This window comes from Augochlora pura, chromosome 6 (genome assembly GCF_028453695.1).
Source record: "Augochlora pura isolate Apur16 chromosome 6, APUR_v2.2.1, whole genome shotgun sequence".
In the NCBI taxonomy this organism is placed as follows: domain Eukaryota; kingdom Metazoa; phylum Arthropoda; class Insecta; order Hymenoptera; family Halictidae; genus Augochlora; species Augochlora pura.
In genome coordinates, this window is record NC_135777.1 from 10,084,761 (window position 1) to 10,102,244 (window position 17,484).

At 30.5% G+C, this 17,484-nt stretch overlaps 3 protein-coding genes across 8 annotated transcripts; 2 read left to right on the top strand and 1 right to left on the bottom strand.

Annotated features, from left to right (window-relative positions):
• Positions 1-851: 851 nt before the first annotated feature.
• On the top strand, positions 852-8,507 carry LOC144471794 (putative RNA-binding protein EEED8.10). 6 transcript variants are annotated; one of them, XM_078184230.1, is made up of 9 exons: positions 852-2,080; positions 2,711-3,130; positions 3,257-3,387; positions 3,466-3,554; positions 3,627-3,754; positions 3,833-4,092; positions 4,146-4,687; positions 4,761-5,058; positions 7,556-8,507. In XM_078184230.1, the coding sequence occupies exons 3-9, from the start codon at positions 3,321-3,323 to the stop codon at positions 7,969-7,971; spliced, it is 1,800 nt and encodes a 599-aa protein (XP_078040356.1). In that variant the 5' UTR covers positions 852-2,080; positions 2,711-3,130; positions 3,257-3,320; the 3' UTR covers positions 7,972-8,507. The 6 variants fall into 6 exon arrangements, with proteins under 6 accessions (XP_078040356.1, XP_078040358.1, XP_078040354.1 ...); XM_078184232.1 differs by having other exon boundaries at positions 2,711-2,759; XM_078184231.1 differs by lacking the exon at positions 2,711-3,130 and having other exon boundaries at positions 887-907; positions 1,964-2,080.
• A 143-nt stretch (positions 8,508-8,650) lies between these two features.
• Positions 8,651-17,049, bottom strand: Dsor1 (mitogen-activated protein kinase kinase 1). Its single transcript, XM_078184239.1, has 8 exons — positions 16,484-17,049; positions 16,172-16,397; positions 15,974-16,086; positions 15,770-15,881; positions 11,881-12,057; positions 11,591-11,801; positions 11,077-11,243; positions 8,651-10,991 (listed from the first exon to the last, which is right to left on the bottom strand). The coding sequence occupies exons 1-8, from the start codon at positions 16,603-16,605 to the stop codon at positions 10,875-10,877; spliced, it is 1,245 nt and encodes a 414-aa protein (XP_078040365.1). The 5' UTR covers positions 16,606-17,049; the 3' UTR covers positions 8,651-10,874.
• LOC144471799 (sodium/potassium-transporting ATPase subunit alpha) lies at positions 12,041-15,992 on the top strand. The gene is made up of 2 exons (XM_078184240.1): positions 12,041-12,813; positions 12,903-15,992. Exons 1-2 carry the CDS (start codon positions 12,385-12,387, stop codon positions 15,507-15,509), a joined length of 3,036 nt encoding a protein of 1,011 aa, XP_078040366.1. The 5' UTR covers positions 12,041-12,384; the 3' UTR covers positions 15,510-15,992.
• Positions 17,050-17,484: the final 435 nt, after the last annotated feature.

Below are 17,484 nucleotides of genomic sequence, written 5' to 3' on the forward strand. Positions count from 1 at the left end.
ATATACATTGTACATAAATATATACAGACAGTTGCTCACATATTGAGTGTTTAGCTATGTGGATAATGAAAATTGGCGAGAATATAAATTATATCATTCATATTTCAGAGTGAGGACACAGTATATACTAGTTAGTACAGTTTAACAAGCAGTTAACAAAAAGAAAATGAGATAATATTATGTGTTGTTTTACATTTTACTGAAAATAGAAGATGACTAGACATAAAATTGAGTATACAGACAGCAATTTGTTAAATGTTGTTAATGGTGGAAGGTCACACTATATTACATATTTTACGGTGTTCCAATATTAAGGAATTAAAAACAAATGACCATGTGTTAGCTACTGTTTCAGTATTTATGTCAAAATGACTGATAGGGATTAGAAAGGGAAATTTTTTTCGAGGAATGTGTAAAAGTGTTAGCAGATCGCATTGTAGAATACAAAAAATTATAAATAATTATCAATACGAAGGTAGAATTTTTAATAAACCTGGGCATGGTAAAAAAAGGTGTTATCGAATATCAACAATCGATACATGCGGACAAGTAAAAATAAATCCAGAAATAAATATGAAAAATTTAACAACGGAAGTTGCAACTCAGATTTAAAAGAATATATTTTAAAGAACTGAACAATATATTTTAAAGAACAGTTTAAAGAATTGAAAAAAATAACGAAAAGCATTTAAAATTTGCTAAAACTTTCGTTAATTGTGATGAAAATGTTAAAAAAATGTTATATTTTCTGATGATACTAAAATAAACTTATTTAGACGTGATAGAAAAAGAAATTGTATGGAGGAAGCCCAACACAAAACGTCATGTTGGCAATACACCTATCTATCAGTAAAACAAAATGTCGCCACAATATCACGACGGTTACAGTCTGCTATTGAAATTAAAGGTTATGTCACAAAATATTAATATTAACATATTTTGCATATCATAACATAAATTTAAATACGTATGTCCAATTTTGTGTCATTAAAATTCTAGTAATTTTACGTTTCCAGTGAATGTGAAACAAATTTTTAATGTTATTTTATTTTATTTTTGTTAACACCTTCAAAATCGCCACATAGTTAAAGCGATTCAATAAATTAAAACTCTTTCGCATTCGAAACATTTTAGTAAAATTCAATTTGTTCAAATATATTATAATAAAAATGAATTTTCAAGATTGGCCAGAAATTAGTGTCACCCATATTTGGATGACGCGGCGCTCAGCGTGTTAATTGCCTGTTAAACTCAACTAATCAATATACACTCAATTTTGTGAATACATAACTGTATAAACGTACATATATATAAAAACACTGTCCCGGACAGAGACAAGCAGAGCAGTGAAATACACGACAAGCAAATTGTATTAAATAATTTACAAGTTGAACGAACTTTTAAGTCGATTATCAAGAAAAGTAATTCTAAATTCATAGAAAGTTTCTTGAATTTAGAAACTCTAAATTTCTTTCTATCAATATTGGGTATTATTTAGATAACAATTATTTAAATAAACATTCGAATAAAAGATACTTTAGTTTTATTATTCGAACATCAAATTAAAAAAAGTATTTTCATTCGACGAGTATCAAATAATTCTATTCGACGAATAAAGATACTATTTTTATTCGACGAAAATTTATCCGACGTACAAAAATATTTTTTTATTTTAAGTGCATTTATCTGACGAACAAAGGTACTTTTCTATTCGGAGCGTATTTATTCGTAGCGACGAAACGAAATTTTCGTCATTTATCTGCGTTTTTTATTCGAAGGCTTCAAATAATTCTTCGAATAAGTTTTTCCAGCACGAATAAATGCGATCTAATGCCATCGAGTTGAGTCTCTCAAAAAAAGTGTCTGTATGTTGGAAAAATTTTCGTCGAATACCTTTTTTATTTGAACATTCGAATAATGAATAAAATCTGTCTTTTATTCTTTATTCGACATTTTTATTTAGATAAACATTTTCTTCAACTCCCGTCCATTCTACTACGCATCCACCTTCATGCAGTTGCTTCAAAAAGAGAACGGGAGATGATCATGAGAGACAGGACGAACTCAGCAGACTCTATGCGTGAGTATCCACACGGACAAGAAACTTAGGCTGTCGCATTTTACCTAACTTGCGGATGTGCACTTTTCGCGCGCCGGGTGCTCTATTTGAAACCCGAGGCGCAATATTCAACTTGTACTTTTTACCTCGTAGTATTCTCGATCATATTTGCCGGTGAATTTGCGAACGATGCTCAATGCATATTATATATAAAATCGTAAGAAACTGTTTCAGGATTAAATGAATCAGAAAGTATGAAATTTTTCAACATCAATCCTATTCACTCGATCTATTGCCGATAGATTTTCATTTTTTTCAAATACCTATATAACTCTTTTCACGGTATAAACACTTTGTTTGTGAAGATATAACTGGCATTTATTTATTAAAATAGACTGTATTTCGATCAAATATACATCTTTTTGATGTAAAGTTTACACTATTCACTTGCAACATCTATACACATTCTCTTGCACTAAAATTCAAGGTAATTAGCTGGATCTTATCCTTCGTAACTTAGCGAAATATTGCTTACGAATGCATGTATTCAAAATATTTCAATGCGCATTGAGTCCTCAAATTTGCTAGTAAATATTGTCGATAATTCAACGAGGCAAGAGGTACAATTCGCTTATCGCGCGCATGTTTCAGATGAAATGCCAAGCATACGGATCCACGAAAAGAGTGAAACCGCAGAACGGTAACATGAGCAAGCTACATTGCTATCAGTATGATTTATTTCACATGTGATTGTGCTCACCGTTATTTCCTCTCTTTGTCATTGGTTATGAGGGCAGCACAGATCAGCTGTAAATCATCAGCCAATCACATCACAGCAATTCACTACATTCTCCCAATTCAAGAGCCTCGTTGCCCCTGAATATAGTTCTTGAATTGAGACATTATTGTAAAGAGTGCTACGAATCATGCAGTATATATTAGATAGCTACATAAAAATAAATGGTCTTTTCCCATTGGTATTTTTTGTATACATACTAAATTTCTAACATTTATTTGCTTTAAATACTGATTAGTTGAAAATATTAATAATTTATTTGTTTTATACTCAAAGTAAGTTTAAGTCTTGTATTGTCAGTGTCATGTGCCAGATCATTACAAATGCTATCAATTTGAATTAGTAGTGTAAAACAAATCTGTGATCATACATTTAATCTGACTTCTAATATTTATTTTTAGATAATAAAAAATATAGCAACAAAAATAAGTAATTTCTAAGAAGGCAATATTATTAACTGTAAGAATGACATATACAAATTTATTAAATCGGTTGAATGATTTATGTTGTAAGGAACTCTGTACAAAGGAGGGTAATTATAATTATATATTTTATTAATTAGTATTATTAATATATAACTAAACGTTAGGTTCTGATGTATTTGTTTTAGATGCATCTGAATACAATAGCTATATTCCTGAAACAACTGATGATGGTATGCCAATTAAGAAATTATTTGTCTGTAACTTAGCAAAAAGGGTACGTATTTGTATATTTGATTTTACAGTTAATAATTATTTGAAAATGTATTCCAAGTTACTATTCCCTTAGACTACATATAAAGACCTTTTGAAAGAATTTTCTAAGTATGGAAATGTACAAAGCTGTTACTTAATAAGAAATCAAAGAAAAAGTAATATTGCTTTTATTACTTTTGAGACAATGGAGTCTGCTCTAAGGTGATAATTAAATAGAAATGAAGATAAAATTAACCATAACAAATTGATATGATACTAATGTATGATAACAATCTATAGAGCTAGAGATGAAATAATTCAAGTGCATAATAAATATTTGAGAGTAGAACCAGCAGATTCTTGGCATCAACCAGATAGTATAGGATATCAATATTATAATAATGAACTGAAACCTGTAGAAAAACAACCAAACGAAGAATACAATCAAAACTTAGATGAAGATGACATTACGAAGGATAGCATTCAAATATTAAATGATGATTGTTTAATACATATTTTTCATCAATTATCAATTGTGGATAGAATTAGAGCAGAGAGAGGTAAGGATATAAAACTGTATTCATTATAAATCTGTACACATTAATATTTACAGTGTGCAAAAGATGGAGAGCTTTAATTCAAGAATCTTGGAGCAGTATTAAAAAGCTGGATCTCTTATGTAAACCGTATTCACTTTATTATATGGTAACCAGTACAACTACTCTTCGTAAAATACTGTTGCGCTGTGGTAAATTTTTAAATGAAATCAATTTAACAGAAACAAAATTTTTATTAAGGCCAAGTACACTGACAATTGTTGCAAAACTGTGTCCAAATTTAACAAAAATTGATCTCACTGCTCTCACTGTTTCTTCGGCTGGGATAAATGCGTTAACAAGTCATTGTCATAATATTACAAAACTTAGTCTTAGACCAGCTACTTACAATTACCTAACATACCCTGCGGATAGACCACCCAGTTACAATTATGATAGAGACTTACAACAATTATTTCAAGTAAATAAAAAATTACGTTACATTAAAATAGTCAATGGACAAATATCTGGACATTGTTTATTATGTTTACCAGTAGAAACAATGCAGGAAATTGTTTTAGACAAGTGTATGCATCTTCAAGAAAAATGTTTATCTCAGGTAAAGTAGATGTTTTTTACCCTAATTTCGTGTAAAAAAATCATTTAAGTATATTCTGTTTATTCTTTCTTAGGCATTTAAAAAACTGCAGAATCTAAGAAGTCTTACATTTATCAATTGCTGTTATGTTAATAGCTCTTTTAATATATTTAAAACTATCAGTACACACTGTACACGTCTGAAAACATTAAAGTTCTTACAAGATGAAGATGTCCATTTCATTTTCAATGATAGTTTACAACATATACAGCTGCCTAATCTTGAAGCCTTAACAATTAATAGGTATACTGGTTGGTATACGGTTGACGTGAACGAATTTCTTAGTTATATGGTGTCAAAATGTCAACAACTTACTTTTCTGGATATCACGGGTAAGTTCAAAATATTTTAAATCTATTTATGACGTTAATTTTTATTAAAATCATTTAATTTGCATACCCGTCCAACTGCTTAATTATACATTAAATAAGAAATCGTTACACAGGATGTCTGAGTAATGATCTAATGACACAATTTAAATGGTACCCAAGTTGGGATACCATAAAAGAAAAAATTTTTGTCGAGTTATTTTTTTAATAGTCTTTTCACAGTCATCATTATTTTTGATCAGAGAAATTTATATTTTTTTATTCCATACTGTAGCGACTGAAAATATACATTTAAATATGCTTCAGTCGTAACCTTCAGGTGATCCTGAGTACAAAAGATGTAGTAAAATTGTAGAATAATATAATGATTACATTTGAACTTACTGTATGTTATAAAATGCACAAAGTCATATCTATTGCCAGTGATACGGTCGACAGGAATAAATGATACATTTATCAACTGTTATGAATGAAGTCTATTAGTAGAAGAGGTCGTTGGTAATACATAAACGCAGCACAATGCCTTATTATTCGAAGCAAGAGAAGACTGAACTGACGTATATTTATTAGTGAAGCTAAACCATTTGCATGAGAATCTATATGATTTTACACAGTAGGGATCTTGGAATTTTCGGAAAAACGAACTGAACTATGCTTGAGAACTCGATAGCATCAAGTAGCTTGGAAAAAATCGAAAATTTGAAAGAAATCGGAAAAAATCAAACGGTTTGAAAAAATTGAAGAAAACGAAAGAAACCGAATTATATTGATATTATACGCGTGACAGATGACAGACACTCCCCCTCTCACCTCGCACGCCTTGTCATCAACGTGACACTGGAGTAGTAATGCATTCTCTTATCCTCATTTGTGTATGAATCAATACATTATTTCCAGTCACAGTCATATCTAATATTCCTGCTCGAAAAACAAACGAAAATTGTACTCGTAGATGTATAAAAATATATTGGTATTTTTATATGCCGATATTTTTGTATTACGGTTCGCGTTCTAGAACCGGAAAATATCGGTAGGAATTCCTGTTACAAATAAGCAGTGAACATAAAGTTATATCTAATTTTGGTAAATCTGCTGTTTAATACGAAATTGTATATTCAACCTATTTGTTTTCTTCCGAGCTGTTCAACATTTTTTCAAACTATTCGGTTTCTTTCGAACCATTCGGGTTCTTCCAAACCGTTCAGTATCTGCCGAGCTCCTTGGTTCCGTTCAGAAAGCGAGTCTTGGTTCGGTTTAAATTCCGAACTTTCCGACTCCCCTAATCTTCGCACCTTCATTTGTGTACCGACCAAATGTATAGAAATATATCGGTATTTTTATTTGCCGATATTTCTGTATTACGGTTCGTTTATGGGCTTTAATTCTAGAACCGGAAAATATCGATAAGAATTCCCGTTATAAATAAGCAGTGAACATAAATTTATATCTAATTTTGATAAATCTGCAGTTTAATATGAGATCATATATTCAACGTATTCGTTTTCTCCTAATCCGTTCAAATTTTTGCGAACCATTTGATTATTTTGAAACCATTCGGTTTCTTCCTAACTCCACAGTTATTTGAATTCTCGGTTCGGTTCGAATCTTGAATTACTCTAATATTCGAACAATCCGACAACTCTACTGCACGAAATGATTTTCTGATCGTAACTGTTCATTGCTTTCGTTGTATCCTAAAATCATTCGACCTATGTGGTACTCTTGTAAATAAGAAATGGCAGAGATCTAGTTGTTATTACTATAAATCAAAATCCGCATGTTAGGTAACTGGAGTGGGATATTAATATTAATAACTCAATCATTCCACATATGCTGAATATACACAAAATTTCACTTATCGCTTCATTGAAACCTTCACGATAAAGATTTTAAAAATTGCGTCTCCTTGGACGTTAAAACAATTGAAAGAAGACGAGAAGTTTTTAAAAAAACAGTCTTATTTGTCAACGAAGCATCTGTTATTATCAATCAAGACCAAGTGAATCTTATAAATATGTACTATTGATCCATCAAAAACTGACGGTGGAAGAAATTAGTGGATAGACAAAAACGGTAATGTAAGACAGTGTATCGGTGTATGGTAAGAAAGTGAATGTTTAGTATTTTTATGACTTTCTAAAAACTGTGGAAAAATAACCAGGCAAAATAAAATTTTTCTTTTATAGTATTCCAACTTCGATACCATTTAAATTATGCCATAAATATTTTTTGTATCTTTAAGAGTAAAGGAGAATTTTAGGTGACCTCCTTTAGTTGAGACATCCTGTACATTAAAGTTGTATGAATTTGTCCAATGTTTTCCATAATGTATTTATTTTCTTTATCAATATGTTTTAAGAATTTAAAAAATAATTTCATCATTCTTTTCTTTAATGAATTACTACACTTATATACTAATTTGATTCTTCATTTTATATACATTTATAGATTATTTTTTTACACATTTTTTACACATTTTATATTTTCTTACACATTACAGGATGTGAGTATGTCACAAATGACGGTATAGCAGCCATAACAACGTTGCCAAATTTAGAAACATTAATAATGAATTATATGTATGAAGTAACAGATACTGGCATGCGTAATATGTATAATTTGAAAAAATTAGAGTGTCGTTCATGCAATTTCACAGATACAACGATAATCGAACTTTTAACTTATGCACCTCAACTAGAATTCTTGGATTTAACATCTTGTCGTAAAATCACAAATTCAACACTAAAGAAAGCTGCTGCAGTTACTAGAAGTAGAACTAATAATATACTCTTAAAAATTTATGTTGGAGACACTAGTGTAAACTTGAGTAACTTTAAGGAAGTCTCACCGTTTTTACAAATAGTCAATTTGAATGAGTATTTGCCAAAATATTCACAGAAAAATATTTTTGCATAGAGTTTGTAGTACGATGAAATGTCCTGTAATGATTTGATAAAGGTATGTTTTTTTTCAAAATAAAAATGTGTGACGTTTTTTTCAATGTAGGATAAATTTATTCTTTGCATAATTACAACATTTAGACAGTAAATCGATACAACGGCAATTATTATACACAAATTTGTAACAAGGAATATTTCCATATATTTATAATAAGTGCCAGAAGTAATCGTTTCATTGACAGTTAAAATTCACTATTTTGTGAATTTGGATTTTTTAACTGTGTTATTTTACATTTTTTTTTAACAGAATTCTGATATTAAAAATGATATCAGTTTACAATATACATCGTGAGAGTCGTGTCTTTAGTAAATTGCGTTACACACATCATACATTAGATGTATAAACATAATAAGAAACATCAGTTCTTGGGCGTCTTATACCGAAATACATCAGTGAGTATATGTCACTGTGTTTGCAAACATCACAATATGCTCGTAGTGCTATCCGATATTTTTTAAGCCAAATCGGGAAAGGCTAAACAACTATATTTGTCTGCTACGGAAAAAAAAGTTTATGCAATCATGAATAAGTAAAGCTGAGAGTTAGATTACATGTAACATATGTAATGAATAGATGTACATATATAATGAATAATGAAGTTTACTTACAATTCTCAGTTAACTATTTTATTGCGATGTTTTGTAATCTAAGGAGACAACGGAATTTGTAACGTTTGCATATAACATAATACGAATGTTCACATTATCAGTATACTATATACATGTAGATATTCTTTGTCCGTACATCACAATAATAAGCATCTATATACTTTCTAAATTGTACAATATTAAACATTTCACTATCGATGTAGACAACGTAGAATTCGATTAAAAAGGAAAAAAGCAAATGTATACTGAATTACAACAATGAAATTAAAAACATCTATATTTAAAAATTCTTCATTAAATACTGTTGAAATTAATATCTCACTGTACTATCGTTCTTATTTGTGTATTATTTAAAAAAAAAACTAATTTAAATTTTCTAATTACATTTAGTTACTGAAGTACATGTAAATACAAAGACAGCCAAGTGGGTGGCTAGTTTTCAAAATGTAATTCACAAAAATTGCACAAAACTCGATGCATAGCTATACAATAGATACAGTTGTATATTATACTTATATCATGTGAACACATGGACACGCATCAAAATTATGTTATTCATTGCACCTCTGAAGTATAATGCCTTAGATCACGATACATCATGAATATTTAGCTCATTTCTTGAAGATATAGGATTTTAATATACATTAGAAAGAGATTAAATACTTATAAAGAAATATACTTTTATTTTTGGAAATGGTTTTGACCCCTTCAATCCCTCGGTAACTATTCATCTTAAATTTTAAAAACACTTTTAATACAATTACGATTTTCAATTGTTCTTTAATTCCATTTTGGCTATTATATTCGAAGTAAAATGATTTTGTTGGATCAATATTTCCTAAGATTGAAATATTCATTGAAATAAATAAATATGTATAAGCCACATATTTAAGTTATATGTATATAAGACCGATGTCTTAATTTTACATAAGCACGATTCGTATAGATTAATAACTAAATGTGTAATAATTATGAAAAATTTATAAAGCAGATTTATTACAAGACTTTAATAGCTTATGCAAGTTTATGACATGAAGAAACATTTTGAAAATTTGAAGATTTATAGGGTTGAAGAGATCAAAATATCCTCTACGATGTGATGATTTCATATTAATTGATGCTAAATAAAAAAATACTTCAGGGTTATTCTTACATTGCACAAGACACAATAACGCTGCTTAGAATATTATTATGAACTAACACCACTTTTGTAGTAAAGTTCCATGCAATAATATCATAGACAGTAATTATCGTGATTACACGAAATACACATATGTTCAATACTTTTTATATCCACTTACTCGAAACACTGTCTTATTCAATTACAGTTTCAAATCACGTCGAATCGTGGATTAGTCGCTTGTAAAAAATAGCATGGCATTCTATTAATAATAAAACAAAAGTTTTTCTTTCCAATGGAGTAAACAATGCTCTACGAATGTCAGGTACAAACGTTATACTAGTAACTCGATTTCTAGTTAACAATTTTTTCATTCGAATCAATAATGTTCTCATAAATTCGATGCCCATTTATGTATCCTAGTATCATCATAGGGAACACAATTTGCCTATGAGAGTACAATAATGTTTAACTTATAACGATAATCGTTCATCTTACATACTTTCAACAAAAGCATATGATAATAAAAAAATACGTCTAAAAAGAATAATCCAAGTACAGTGACGTATTTTATGCAAATATGTTTGGAACACGTTTTTGTGTTTCATAATATGTACAGTAAAATTAATTACATGTTGAACATGTTCATTTCTACATGATTTTCATATCGCGACTTTGAAATTAGATTATAGTGTACATATGAAAATAATCGAATGTTCTACAATTTTAATTCTAATTATAAAAGTTAAAACAATACATTATTTGTATGTAATTATAAACTAAAATATTTTCATGCTTAATATTAGTTATATAAAAGAAATTAAATGAACGACGCGATGTATCAAAATATATATTTATGTACTTAAAACTCTATGGAATAAATGCTTTTCCACAAACACTAATTAATGATTGAGCAGTTATATTTTAAATTTATTTTGGATACTAACAGATTATAGAAAATAATAGTCTATTTTCAAAATCGCGAATCACTTTAAATTTGAGAATTATTATCATAAAAAAATAGTTCATGAACGCCACTGTCTACACCAATTAAACGAAAAGAAACTGAAATTTATTTAAGAGTACTGAACGCGTATATAGGTAGTCAAGTATGTAAGAGTAACATTTATTCAGGATTGTACGTTCGCTAAACGTGTTGGTGTAGTCGGCTGTAAATCCATTGTACGACATACCCATCCAGCAATATCTGCGTTTTCAGATTCAGCTTTTTTTATCCACTCATGATTCTAATAGTAAACAAAAAGATAACTATAAGCTGTAATATATTTATTTTAAATAAATTTTAATTTATTATACAAATACAATACTTACCATCAATGTTTTTAAGTCTGCTCTTTCAGCAGGGTTCTTCTTCAAACAACGATCAACAAAATCTGTGAAAGCATCACTGAAGATTCCAGCTGGCAGTTTTGGCGGTGGTTCATTAACAATGTAGTCCAATAATTCAAATATAGCCATTGGTCGTGGACTACCTGTATCTGAATAATTGATATACATTCAACATACTAGCTTTTATAAATAGTAGACAGGATTTACAGTAGGTTTACAACACCCATAAATTTTATGTATTTCAAATTTAGAAAGAAAGTAGTGAAGAAATCATAGCATTAATTATAATGAACACTGTAAATTAATATCTTCGTTCAAAAACTTATTTCTCTATCCGTAATGCCTAGCAAATTCACACATATATTTCCTTCTAGTCCTTCTAACTTTTAAGATTTATATATAGTATGGAGCCTATCAAGTTGACAGGTAGTTGTAGAAATAGGTACACAAAAAATGTCTGCAGTACTAGTAAAAAAGAAGCATTGTTAAAACTTACTGTGACCAGGTGACTGTGTTGGAGTGGAAGCATTATTTGTAGTTGCTGTATCTGCAGGTGGTTGTCCTGGCGGAGTGCTAAATATTGTAGCTAAAGTTTTCTCATCTGGTGGTGGAATTGGATACATTCCAATAGCCATCTCTACAAGGGACAGTCCTAGTGACCAAATATCACTTTGTACAGAGTAGTGCGTGCCTTGAAGTCTCTCTGGCTGAAAAAATGAAGTGTCTGTTAAATAAAAACTTTTATTTTAAACAAAAACGACTTCAATCAAATTAGTAATTGCTTACCGACATATAACTTCTTGTTCCAACAAAGGAATTAGCCATAGAGTCTATTAGTTGACCAGATACACCAAAATCACAAATTTTTATTTCTCCAGCACTGTTCACCAAAATATTGCTAGGTTTTACATCTCTATGCATAATTGCATGTTTATCTCGTAAGTAGCTCAGACCTTTTAACACCTATAAGGACATTCAATATTGCACAAATTTATTTCATGATTTTTTAACCTTCTAAAGTTTAAATTAGTCTGAAGTTTCATATTTTTTAACTTTGGATGTTTTTTTAATTTATACACAATCATAAGATTATTAATTAAGATTGCTATGGTAATAATGATTATAAAATTTGATACTTTTAATGCAAAAGGATAAAAGATCATGAAACCAAATAAAGACAAATTAGCCATGATTTCAGTTTCTAAACAATTGAATTTTGATGCCATCAATATTCAACTGCAAACATATTGTAATTTACTCGAAACTCGTGTTTAATTTAATTTCAATAAAATGCATTCAACAACGCATTTAAATACTGTCGTTAAGAAGAAGCATATTGACAATGATATCGAAGATCTTCACAAAGAACTAAGTACGAATGATCATACAATTCCATTGAAAAGATTATGCGAAAAATTAGATACTGACATAAATAATGGCTTAACCGAGGACAAAGCGCGTGGAATTCTTGATAGAGAAGGTTTAAATGCTTTATCACCAGCAAAAGAAACGCCAGAGTATATAAAATTTTTAAAGTGCATGTTCCATGGATTTGCTAGTTTATTATGGGTATGTTCACTATTATGTTTTATTTTATATGGCATTAGTGTTTTAACCAATAATACTGGCGACGGTATTGATTTATTTGGAATGATCATTGTTATGGTTTGCATAATCTCTGGTGTATTTGCTTATATACAAGAGAGTAAGAATACGAAGGTAATTCATTAATTAATACACAATTTGTCAAATTCAGTAACAAGTAATTACTAATGCAGAATGTATTTTCTTTATAATATTAATCGTAGGTAATGGAATCTTTTGGAAAAATGGCACCAACTTTTGCTACAGTAATACGTGATGGCATCAAACAACGTGTGGCAACTGAACACCTAGTTCGAGGTGATTTAGTACTTTTTAAATTTGGCAATAAAATACCAGCTGATATTAGAATCACAGAATGCACTGGATTAAGAGTTGAAAATTCAAGCATTACTGGAGAAAATGAACCAGTAGCTAGAACCAATTATCCCACGGATGAAAATCCCTTAGAATCTGCTAATGTTGCCTTTTTTTCATCCTTTGCTGTGGATGGTGAAGGTAAAGGCATAGTAATTGCTACTGGTGATAAAACAATGATAGGAAGATTAGCTGGTCTGACATCACAGCTTATAAAAACTGAAACTCCAATAGCTAAAGAAATTAAAAATTTTGTGAAAATAATTATCTCTGTTTCAATATTGTGCGGAATAATATTTTTCGCATTATCTCTAATAATAGATCCCAATATAGTAAAGGCATTTACTTATCTACTTGGTATTATAATAGCAAATGTACCCGAAGTTCTATTGGTAACTGTTACTACAAGCTTAACGTTAACAGCACAAAAAATGGCAACACAAAATTGCTTAATAAAAAATTTAGAAGCTGTAGAAACACTTGGATCTACTTCAACTATTTGCTCCGATAAAACAGGAACTCTCACACAGAATAAAATGACTGTGTCCAATTTATGGTTTGGTCATACAAGATATAATTTTTCACCAGGAGAAACTCTAGGCGTTGAGAAGAATTTGCTAATGGAAAAGCCTGCTTTTAATGTTATCATTAAAAATGCTACACTTTGCTTACGCGCTGAATTTATTACTGAATCTACCCTATTAAAACCAATTGAAGAACGTGAAATAGTTGGTGACGCTTCTGAAACTGGAATCCTCAAATTCTCCGAGCATATACATGACACAACAGCATTTCGTGACAAACACCCAAAGGTTGCAGAAATACCATTCAGTTCAATTACCAAATATCAGATGTCAATACATAGAGATGAAACTGGACATACAATGATTTTGAAAGGAGCCCCAGAAATATTATTAGACAACTGTACTCAAATATTGACTACAGAAGGAGAGACTATTGAGATGACATCATTGGACCAGGCAATATGTCGAAGAGCTTGTGCAGAGCTAGGATACTTAGGTCAACGTGTATTAGCTTATTGTGATCTCCATTTGCCTGATGATGTCTATGGACCAGATTTCAAATTTAATACAGACTCTCCAAACACATATAATTTTCCAACAAAAGGTTACAGGTTTGTTGGATTGATCAGCTTAATAGATCCTCCAAGGCCAACTGTACCTGATGCTGTAAAGAAATGTCGCACAGCTGGAATTAAAGTAATAATGGTCACAGGTGATCATCCCGTAACAGCAATGGCAATAGCAAAGAAGGTTGGTATTATTAGCGAGGGAACTGTTACTAGATATGAAAGAGCAATACTGCAGAACATGTCACACTCTGAAATAGTAGATATTGATACACAAGCAACAATCGTCACTGGTAGTGAACTAAGGAACATGAATGCTACAGAATTGGATAATCTTATAAGGAACTATGAAGAAATTGTATTTGCAAGAACGTCTCCTCAACAAAAGTTGTTTATAGTGGAGAGCTGTCAAAGGCTAGGAGAAATTGTTGCTGTAACTGGCGATGGTGTTAATGATTCACCTGCACTGAGAAAAGCAGATATCGGTGTAGCTATGGGTATTACTGGTTCAGATGTTGCAAAACATGCAGCTGACATGATCCTCATGGATGATAACTTTGCGACTATCGTAACTGGTATTGAAGAAGGTAGACTAATATTCGATAATCTTAAAAAATCAATTGCATACACATTAACGTCTAGCGTTCCTGAGATGCTACCTATGTTAGCTAGTCTCATGTTTGGTATTCCTCTTCCATTCATTCTTGAAATGATTCTATGTGTAGACATTGGAACTGATTTGCTTCCAGCGATCGCACTAGCATATGAAAAAGCAGAATCTGATATTATGCATCGTGCACCACGGAATCCACAGTATGATAAACTTGTGAACAAACGTTTAATATCTCTTGCCTATGGACAAATTGGCATGACGCAATCTCTAGCTGGTTTTTATACCTATTTTATGATTCTAATGTTAAATGGCTTTTTACCTGATCGACTGGTAGGATTAAGATTAGATTGGGATAACAAATCTCTCAATGATTTAACAGATTCTTATGGTCAAACATGGACATATGAAACTAGAATGGAATTACTAAATGAAGCTCGTACTGGATACTTTTTATCTATCGTCATAACACAACTCATAGATTTAGTTATGTGTAAAACGAGAAGAAACTCAATCTTGCAACAAGGAATGGATAATTGGTTCTTAAATTTTTCATTTATTTTTGAAATTATTCTAACTGGCATCATACTCTATGTACCAGGAACTGAAAACATATTTAAAACTATGCCTTTAAGTTTTTACTGGTACTGGCCATGTCTACCCCTCGGTTTGTTTCTTTGGATATATGATGAATTAAGAAGATTATGTATACGTACATATCCTGGCGGAGTTATAGAGCAAGAAACTTATTATTAAGTATTTATTATAAGTAACATTTAATTTAAAATTAGTTAGATTAGTTTTAACATACTGATACTACCAGTTTCTATGCATGAGATAAGAACATCAATCCTAACTAGAGCTAAGAAAATGCAGTTAACATCATATCATTGTCTTAAATGACTTATGATGAAAGTACAAGAAAAAATATATTTTCATCTTAAACTATAAACATGTTAAACAAATCAATTATGTTAGGATCTGTTTACATAGAATATGTAACAGTCAATACTTACGGCAGAAGTGATTGTACTTAATATAAGTTCTGGAATTCGACCAGCCTTCTTTAATATTAAATCAAGAGATCCACCATCCATATATTCCATGCATATACTAATTTCTCCATCACTAAACAGTTAAAATAACAGATGCAAAAATTATTATATAATATACAATTATTATTTATCGAATTTTACTGATTATTTCATAAAGAATTTTACCTATAAAAAGCACCATAGAAACCTACTATGTGGGCAAAATTACATTCATGAAGAACTTTTAGTTCTCTAATTATTTGTTTCTTTATAGCAGGTTTAACTTCTAAATGTATTAACTGAAATATATCCATTATTGTTATATTACAAACATTATCTTTAAATTAAATTGAACAAATAAAATAATAATTAGCTTTTTATTACCTTTCTAGCCATTATAAGTCCATACTTTTTATGTCTCACTTTCATTACAACACCACCATTCCCAGCACCAAGTTCACCAAGTTTTTCAAAATCATCAGCACACAATTCTCCAACCTTTTCCTTTTGTCCTAAAAAGCTTTCTAATCTTTTCCTTTGTTCCTCATCCATTTCTAATTCCTCTAGCCTTTCTTGAATTGCGTCTATACTCATTTTACCCATAACTCCGCTATAATTGTAAATCAGAAAATGAAATTGAAAACATAGTATTGATACTTTATAGGATAATTTATGAGAATAATAAAACATAATTACTCTGGTATTACTGGTGGTTCAGAATAAATAGGCAACGGTGGTACTGGTGGAGACGGTGAAACAGCTGGTACTGGTTCTATTGAGCCAGGTGGTAATGTTAAATTTAATTTATTCTTTGACATTTGGTAATGTCAACTGAGCACCACTAATACACAATTTTTCTGCAATCACACTTGCTGATGATGTTTGCAAAAATTACAACACACGTATTGATCAATTAAATATTTTTATAGTTCAATAGTAATTAATATATTTTTAATTTTATTTCTTTAGATCACAGTTACTGTCAAATTCGTTCTCATTGCGAGGAGAGTACAAAAGTACAAGGAGTAGTCTTAATTTAAATTGTTGTGAAAATGTAATTGACAGGGTTCGAACTGTCAAATACTTTTCTTATAAATATTTTCTGGTGGATCAAAAAGAAATATAGACTTTATTTTCAAAAATTTTCAATTTACTAATAATGATTTAGAAATCAAGCAGGCACACATATTTTTTGCAAATATTGTGCAAATAGGAAGAGGTTATACGAATCTTCCCGGGAACAATGACGGACTCACAGTTGTTCACAGTGCCTATTTGAACATTCCTATACAGTGATATGTAAGTTTTTGCAAACTCTCCGGCTGCAGCGCACTCCGTTATTGAGAATAGGAGTAGAAATTGCTTTGCTCTGATTGGTTGACGAAACACTACTGTCATTTCTACCTCACCATATTGCGCCTTTTTATCCCCCTCCCCACCATTTTAATGCGCATCCAGTTTCGCACAGCGATTTAGAAAAAGAACGGGAGATAAACGAAAGAGACAGAACGATATACCTAGGCTCACTCATCCATGCTTACAGTCTCAGTCTTTTCGTGCATCCGTTTGCCTGGTGCTCTATCTGAAACACGCGGCGCGATATTTGACTTGTACTTTTCGCCAGTAGTATATCTCCACCCAAATACGAATATGAATGCTGTATTTTTCTAACATGCTCAATATAAAAACTAAGGTTA

Excerpts from the sequence above, each read along its gene's own strand:
- LOC144471799 (XM_078184240.1), top strand. The coding sequence starts at position 12,385 with ATGCATTCAACAACGCATTTAAATACTGTCGTTAAGAAGAAGCATATT. Across the intron at positions 12,814-12,902 it reads AAGAGAGTAAGAATACGAAG|GTAATGGAATCTTTTGGAAA; the intron begins GTAATTCATTAA and ends TATTAATCGTAG.
- LOC144471794 (XM_078184230.1), top strand. The coding sequence starts at position 3,321 with ATGACATATACAAATTTATTAAATCGGTTGAATGATTTATGTTGTAAG. Across the intron at positions 3,755-3,832 it reads ACAATGGAGTCTGCTCTAAG|AGCTAGAGATGAAATAATTC; the intron begins GTGATAATTAAA and ends AACAATCTATAG. Across the intron at positions 5,059-7,555 it reads TACTTTTCTGGATATCACGG|GATGTGAGTATGTCACAAAT; the intron begins GTAAGTTCAAAA and ends TACACATTACAG.
- Dsor1 (XM_078184239.1), bottom strand. The coding sequence starts at position 16,605 with ATGTCAAAGAATAAATTAAATTTAACATTACCACCTGGCTCAATAGAA. Across the intron at positions 16,398-16,483 it reads GAACCACCAGTAATACCAGA|CGGAGTTATGGGTAAAATGA; the intron begins GTAATTATGTTT and ends TTACAATTATAG. Across the intron at positions 12,058-15,769 it reads TAAGTACAATCACTTCTGCC|GTGTTAAAAGGTCTGAGCTA; the intron begins GTAAGTATTGAC and ends ATGTCCTTATAG.